This window comes from Procambarus clarkii, chromosome 41 (assembly GCF_040958095.1).
Source record: "Procambarus clarkii isolate CNS0578487 chromosome 41, FALCON_Pclarkii_2.0, whole genome shotgun sequence".
In the NCBI taxonomy this organism is placed as follows: domain Eukaryota; kingdom Metazoa; phylum Arthropoda; class Malacostraca; order Decapoda; family Cambaridae; genus Procambarus; species Procambarus clarkii.
The window spans coordinates 13388249-13396630 of NC_091190.1; the positions used below are offsets into that span (position 1 = coordinate 13388249).

Sequence of the window (8382 nt, forward strand, 5' to 3'; positions counted from 1 at the left end):
ACAGCACTAAAAATAAAATCACATTAACAGCAACAGTCGGGCACCTCTGGAAGGATGTTGTTGAAAGGTCCTTCCAGTGGGATGGTACCAGGGCTATACGGTTTTGGAGAGGGTGGTTGTGGTGTTAGAGGGGCTCAGTGGGGGATTTTTGGAGGAAGTTCCTGATGGAAGTAAATGGTCTGGGGGTCTGAGGAGGAGTTTCCAGCTGGAGATAGGACCTGGGAGATGGGGTGGGGGGAGTTGTTGGGTGGGCAGGCGTCTGGAAAGAGGGTCGGGAGGCTGGAACCTGGAAAGGGGGGGGACGGTGCAGATCGGCACATAAGGTGCGCCAGTAACCCGTCCGCCACAGTCAACGGTGGAGCCTTGAAGAGATCTCGCCTCGCTCAGTCTCTTCTTTCCACAGGTAATCGCACATTGCGCCTTGTTTCATGAAACATCCACATTGTGGGCCAGCAGGTCGTGTGCTCATACAGATATATTCAACTCCAGCCTAATATGACTGAAAGCAGCTTGCGAGTAATTTAAAGACAGCCCAAAGGCAATTTCCTATATATATTTATTTGTTGGCTACTATATTAAACTGTACTTGCTTGTTGGTCACTACATTAATTGACCAGTACAGTATTTACTTATTGGTCACTGTATTAATTGACCAGTATCTACTTGTTGGTCACTAAATTAACCAGTGTTTATTTGCTGGTCACAATATTGACCAACGTTTACTTACTGGTCAATATATTTCGTGGCGGGAATTGCTACCCCTAGCTTGTGGAAAGTCCCACTATTCTTTGTGAACATTTTGTTTTCATGTTTTGACCCATAACATTGTTTAGATTTGTGAATGTACATGTATATATTATTACTGTGTATGTGTGCACCAGTTGTTGTTCTAGAGCTCCAACGTGTAATTTTGAGCCCGTCCTCAGGGTAAAGTGATTACAACTAGATGCGAAACCCAGCTTTACGCCACTTGGATAGTTATCTAGATATTTCTGATGGTCTGAAAGCATATTACAATTCCAATAATAGTCAGCTTATAAACTGCCAAGTGAACCTTTGTCTTAAACAGAGAATATTCTCAAATTATAACTTTATTGTATAATAAATCGTTGGTCTGAAATAATACGTGTTTAAAATAACAAGTCTATGCTTAATTCGTTTTCTTTAAAATGGTCTGAAGATTTTTGTTTTGTGTAAAAGAAATTCTAGGTGATGCTTAAATAGTTTTCATATTTCATAAGTTTGAGAATAATACAATGTTTTAATGTAACTTAACATAACCTATCCAAATGTAACTTAACCTAACCATGAATAGGGAGTAGGTAATAGGATTAATTACATAGTGGTTTTGATGTGATTACCTTGAGGGGGGTACATCCTCCCTGAGGACAGGTTGTAATTTATGTAATTTTCTCTTGTGAATAGGGAAGCTGCCATGTTGTTTCTGGTGGTGATAGTGATGGTGGTGGGCAGCGATGTGTTACTCTCCCCCACCCACGCCCTCAACGTCTGGAGAGACACTCATGACTACATAGACTATGCGGTAAGATAGTGCTTTAATATTTATTATTGCTACTTCTATTCCGGTCTTGCGTCAGTAAGTAGAATGGTTTAGACAATGATGGTTAAGAGGGTGAAGCTTACTCAACACACAGTTTAAATGTAATTATGATAAGAAAAGCATGGGAACCAAGTTATTACATTAAACTAAAAATGCTCAAAAGGCATTCTTAGTTTAATTCTTGTTAGAATGTTTAACCATGCAAACTCTTCAAGGCAGGAACATCCATTGAGAGAGACAGTCTTGTCTGTCTGTCTGTCTGTCTGTCTGTCTGTCTGTCTGTCTGTCTGTCTGTCTGTCTGTCTGTCTCTGTCTGTCTCTTCTCTCTCTTCTCTCTCTTCTCTCTCTCCTCTCTCTCTCTCTCTCTCTCTCTCTCTCTCTCTCTCTCTCTCTCTCTCTCTCTCTCTCTCTCTCTCTCTCTCTCTCTCTCTTTCTCTCTTTCTCTCTTTCTCTCTCTTTCTCTCTTTCTCTCTCCTCTCTTTCTCTCTCTCTTTCTCTCTTTCTCTCTCTTTCTCTCTCTTTCTCTCTCTCTCTCTCTCTCTCTCTCTCTCTCTCTCTCTCTCTCTCTCTCTCTCTCTCTCTCTCTCTCTCTCTCTCTCTCTCTCTCTCTCTCTTTCTCTCTGTCTTTCTCTCTGTCTTTCTCTCTTTCTCTCTTTCTCTCTTTCTCTCTCTCTCTGTCTCTCTCTCTCTCTCTCTCTCTCTCTCTCTCTCTCTCTCTCTCTCTCTCTCTCTCTCTCTCTCTCTCTCTCTCTCTCTCTCTCTCTCTCTCTCTCTTTCTCTCTGTCTTTCTCTCTGTCTTTCTCTCTTTCTCTCTTTCTCTCTTTCTCTCTTTCTCTCTTTCTCTCTCTCTCTCTCTCTCTCTCTCTCTCTCTCTCTCTACATCAACTTTAAGGCTAGATTTAACAAATAATTTGAACATCAGAATAGTTAAAATATAATACAACAGATACAGCAATGCTAGAAGGCAAGGCATAAAGAGCTAGACCTTGCTTATCTGTACTCACTGATAAGTAAGCACTAGATAGGGCATGAATACATGCATGTATCATTTATAACAAAATAAACATTTTTTCAACAGATTATGAAAAGTTGCTTCGGTCCAGATGTGGCCTTTGCTCTGGAGAAGGCAACCTTTGACATAGGAAAGATGTGCGAGGATAATGTGCAGGTATGTGTTGGCCTTTATACATTATTTTTAATATTATACAGTATTACACTTGGATTCGGTCTCTACTCACTATGAGGGGTATCCCAGATGGGACAGGAATGGTTGGGCATGTTTCCTTTCACCTAATGCCACTGTTCATCTAACAGGAAATAGGTATCCTGGCATTAGACAACTGTTGTGAAGTTGCATCTTGGCAGGTGCTCAATATCAAGTACCTCTGCAAAGAGTATGTCTTATATGTACAGTATCTTTAGTATACACTAGTATACACTCTGCTTTAGGTCCATGTCAACAAGGTCTTTCAGTTCGATTGTACCGGTTTAAAAACTAGCAAATAGGACACCAAGGGGACCCCATAGCAATGCAATCTGCCTATTTATACATGCAGCCATTGAGACTCTGGAAGGGTGCCTTCCAGTGCCTTCTGTATGCTTTGAGTAGCTCCCTTAATGTGCCTTATGGGATCACAGGCATCAGGAGTGAGAGCGTCTCTTGATGTTGAGTCTGTGTTCACCAATGAGCCCATGAATGAGTCTATTGGAATGATGATGTGCAGATTTGATTTTTGTTACCGCCGCCGGCTAGTTTATTGTGCACCCCATACTCATCCTGTGAGTGGTAGTGCAAAAAGCATTACAGAGGGCACAAAAGGTTTTTATCAGACCTCACCTTAGATTATTACACAAACAATTTCATCTATCCTTCACACCTTATAGTTACATGTGCAGAGTTGATCAGGATCCAGTTTTTACTTCCCCTGATATTCCAGAAGGCACACAGTAGACAGTACTTAATGTCGGTAGCTTTCAACCTAGTGGCTAAGTCATGCTATCTAGTTACCAATATCACCTGCCTGTAATTACTGGTAATTGTTATTACCTGTTTGTTTACATACATTTAATTGTTTATTGAAACTTTTCAGAACACACTTTCCTCCGTCTTCCAGCCAATCGAGACCCCATTGCCGACACGTACAAGGAGGGTATGTATAGCATCCTACTATTGCCTATCTCCACATCCCCCCCCCCCAAAAAAAAATAGAACACAATTAGGCGAGTACATATACACATGACCAAGAGTATGGGAAGATGGGGTACCACAAGCATAGCTTTCATCCTGTAACTACACTTACAAGTGGCTCCCAGAACTGAAGGACAAGAGCTACGAGGAGAGAGGTTAGAGGCATTAAATGTGCCAAAACTAGAAGATAGAAGAAAAAGAGGCGATATGATCACTACATACAAATTAGTAACAGGCATTGATAAAATTGATAGGGAAGAATTCCTGAGACCTGGAACTTCAAGAACAAGAGGTCGTACAGTAGATTTAAACTAACTAAGCAAAGATGCCGAAGAAATATAAGAAAATTCACTTTTGCAAACAGAGTGGTAGATGGTTGGAACAAGTTAGGTGAGAAAGTGGTGGAGGCCAAAACCGTTAGTAATGTCAAAGTATTATATGACAAAGAGTGCTGGGAAGACAGGGACACCATGAGCATAGCTCTCATCCTGTAACTACACTTAGGTAATTACTTAGGAAATTACACACACACAGCATTAGAGTGGTGAAGAAACCAAGAGATATGATTATTACACAAGATACTGCCTATGTTCAGTAATTCAAATTATGTGAGCCCCACCCTCATTCAAGTTAGCTGACTTTTTTGCCAGGAATGTCAGAAAAAAATCAGAAATTAGTTTATTAAAAATTTTTAATTTTGGCAGAAGTCTCTGTAAACTGAATTTATATTCAAGTTGAGAAATCAAGGACTTGTGAGCTCTAACGTACAGTATTAAAATTTCTTATTCAGTGTAACCTTTTAACCCTATATTCCTATTTGGGTAAAAGGTCAAAATGGGTAAACCAAACAAAAAAGTTAATTAATTCTGATTACAGTACTTGGAAATTCAGGTTGCTGGGATCTAAATTACAGAGCTCTTACAGTACTGAGGGGAATAGACAATGAGGATAAGACAGCTTATTTAAATTGAAAGGGAGATAGGGTAAAAGGATATTAGTGGAAGCTGCGTCATTCACTTCCGTCATAGTTTCACTTCAGTCATTGAGAGGAAGTCATTGATTAATGGCAAGGGTTACTGGACAGTAGTAAGGAGGCTAGTAAGAGTTTTTGCACTGCTCTTCACTATGTAGACAACAGCCGGGTTCCAAGAGGTAAAGCTCAATCCTACAGGAACAAATAAGGGAGTACACACACTATATGTACAATATCATACTCGTTATTCTTCATTCATACTTTAAAAACCAGACATTCACGAGTAGTTCTCTGCTCCTGTAACTGCACACAAGTAATCACCCACACGCACACTTTGTTAACCTATCATGACGATAATGAACATTTTAATATTAAACTGAATTTATTGGATACAAATTGTTTATTTTTATCATTTTATGCATTACAGAGCATATTAAAGCTGTCGGATGATGCTTCCCTGGATATAATCATGTGCAATCTTCAAGGCTTGAATTTGGTAAGTGTTTACTTTCTTGCATTTCTCAAGTTTACTTCATACGGTGGTAAATTATAAAAGTAAAAAAAAAAAAAGTTCCACAACATAATTAACGATGACATATCCTAACATCTTAAAGTAATATTGTATCTTCTAAGTACCTTGACCATACATTCAAAATTAAAGGTTGTAAGGCATCCTGATGCACAGTAGTTAGCACCGGCACTTTGCAACTAATTTGGCCAGAGTTTGCTTCCCAGGCAGGGTGAGATATTTGGGAACATTTCCTTACACAAGATGTCTCTTCACCTAGTCATAAATAGGTGCCTGGTAATTAGTCGACTTGTTAGTTGCATCCTGGAGAAGGTCATTTGTTGGCTTAATAGGCACCGTGATAATCCAAATGGGCATAATTCTGTTGTTATTTCTCCAGTTACATATTTTTAATGAAGTTCATGCTTCACTTTCACCAAGCCCCTCTCCATCATTTTTACTTTTATTTTAGAACCTCTGTATAACCAAATATTTTACAACCCAACAATACCAACCATCCCAACACACTGCACTGGGGCTCTAAATATTTAAACCTGCCAGGCAGAACCTTCTCACCATTTATACTCTCCAGTATTATCTTACTCCATGTACACACATTAAATGTTGCCAGGTCAACATTCCCGATTCTAAAACTTAGTACTCTGCTTCAACTCGTCTATTATAAAAATCGTCTTCCCTCGTATGAGCTACTCCTGATGTATAAATCACAAATCAGTAAAGGAAGATGTTTAGGTCCATCCTGGACCTTTATCAAGACATGTAGAGTGGAATAGATAGAAATATAAGGGAAGTGAACGAGATGAAAGGTGTGATGAATGAAAGAGAAAGATGAAGATAGTAAGATGAAAGGTAGGAATTATATAAAAGGAAAGAGTAAGATGAAAGAAAAGAGAAAAAGGATGAAAGAAAAATAGGATGAAAGGAAAAAGAAAAGTTAAGAATAAAGAGAAAAAGAGAATTGGGTAAGGGGAGGAAAAAAGAATACGAAATAGGGTATAAATAGAAAAAAAGTTGTATAAATAAGAAAAAGTTAGAAAATAGAAGAGAAAACTGCAAGAAGCTAACCTGAAGAAAAAATACAGTAATTAAAGAGAGACAGGAAAGAGAGCCCAGAGAGGGCAAAGCTAAGTAATATCAAGTTTGTCAAGAAGGATAGGTCATTTAAGTATGTACAGTGAAAGGTTAGTCAATCACAACAAAGCCAGGAATAATATTCATGTTAGGCTTATGGTGCATCAGAGCCAAATCGACAAAATGGCGTCTGTGGAGAATAGAGGCAGCAAAGATTATTTTAAAAAGACAAATTTATAAGATGATTTCAGCCCCTAACATGACAGACGAGAGCATTGTTTGTGTCTGCAGGCTTAACACTTCTTTTGTGTTCCTTAAGTCTGTCAGTGTATGGCCAATTTCACCAAGATACTGGAGAGAAAAAGACGAACAGGAAATAAAGTAAACACCCACAGCATTGAAAGCAGAAGCAGTGTGAATCAGATTACTATGAAGCATGTTAATTAGTCAAAAGATGAGTTTTACAGAAAGTGAATATACATACCACTGTGCATAGGCTTGCAGTAAACAAGAGAATCCAGGCACAGAGCTGTGAGCATGAACATGTAGGAAAGGAGGACAGAATTATATTCCATTCAACTTTGAAATCAATGGGAGCCAAATTGTTGAAAAAGGAGAGGAAAGGCTATTAAATTGTAGCGTAATGAGAATATAGAGCAAAAATATCAACATAGCGAAGCCAGAGAGCGGGACACATGTCAATAATGGGAAGAAGAATGGTTTCAAAGTGCTCCATATAGAGATTGGTAAGAACCAGAGAGGGTGGGGGGGCAAAGTTTGAGAGAAGTATTTCCCATTGAAAGAGAAGGAGTTGGTCATCACAGAGTCTGATGAGTTTGAGGAAAATGTCAGTAGGACACAGACTATGAGGAAGACTCAGTTCCCTTCTAAGAAAAGAGAGAGATCATCATCATGGGGGAGCATTAGTAAAAAGTGAACCAACATCAAGACTAAGCATCTTACAGGAGGGCTGCAGGAACAATCTTTCGATGAAGTCCTGAGAGAGATGCAGGGGGGTCGCAGGAGAAAAAGTATCAGACTGCTACTCATATATTTTGAGACTGACTTCCAATATGTTATACTGTACCTCTGTCCTCCATTATATATTAGGTGCGAATTTTATCCAATCAGTCTTTGTACAATGGTGTAAACATATATCAAAATTTTGTCTCTCCTTCAAAATATACAAATAATCCTGACAGCACTTCCTTAAACAGGTTAAACCAAATTACAAAATGAACTACAACACAGTGCCTCAATTGATTCAAGACTCTAAACTCGACCAGAAGATGAAAAGTGACTTAACCGAGAAGGCAGCACTCTGCAGACAGCATCAAGAAGAGATCCAGGAGCTTTTCACACAAAACAATAAGACAACTCCAATCGATGGCCTCATTACAGGGAGCGCCTACATAGGGTGTCTAGTTCATGAAGGGCTGGGAGTTTGCAAAAAGCATGAGCAGCAGCACTATGCTTCTGTGTTCAAGTAAATACAACCTTAGGATGAGACACTTGCCTTTGCCTTTATTTTTCAAATCAAATAATTATTAGAATTATTATATTATGAGTATCCTGAGAAGCACATAATATTTTAGAGATGCAAACTCCACAAAAAAATATTTGAATTTGGAGATTCACCAATAATTGGCAAGCAATCACAGCTTCTAACCTGTTTCACCCAGTTCCAAAGAACACTTGTGGGTGTAACATGATTGTATTACCCATACACACTGAATTATCAATGAATTTATACATTTAACTGATAATTCTGTGTCTGGGGTAACAAAAGTGCATGTGTTCTAGCCACAAATGTTCTCAGGAATTTGGTAAAACTGGTCAGAAGCTGTAAAATCTAGCCAATAACTAGCATAAGTATTTCAATAATTGGCAAAAATACAATTTCAGTATATCAATAATCGGCATAATTCTTGGTAGATTTTCATGTACCAGTTTTTTGGAGTCCCTGACTGAGCTAGCAGTGATTTTCGAGTCCAAATAGCATTCTTTTTATTACATGTATTAAAGATTATATACAGCACTTAATATTTTTTTGTCTAACA

At 38.7% G+C, this 8382-nt stretch overlaps 1 protein-coding gene across 2 annotated transcripts in view; it reads left to right on the forward strand.

The window, feature by feature from the left end:
• The window catches only part of LOC123761198 (uncharacterized), a 38402-nt gene extending 30037 nt beyond the window's left edge, over positions 1-8365 (forward strand). Inside the window, exons 1-6 of one of the 2 annotated variants that reach the window (XM_069339359.1) lie at positions 276-403; positions 1426-1543; positions 2640-2729; positions 3652-3711; positions 5150-5218; positions 7540-8365. In XM_069339359.1, the coding sequence (XP_069195460.1) occupies positions 1436-1543; positions 2640-2729; positions 3652-3711; positions 5150-5218; positions 7540-7812 (600 nt within the window). In that variant the 5' untranslated portion in view covers positions 276-403; positions 1426-1435 and the 3' untranslated portion in view covers positions 7813-8365. Of the gene's footprint in view, positions 1-275; positions 404-1425; positions 1544-2639; positions 2730-3651; positions 3712-5149; positions 5219-7539 lie in introns of those variants that run through there. The other variant, XM_069339358.1, reaches the window with a different exon arrangement.
• Positions 8366-8382: the final 17 nt, after the last annotated feature.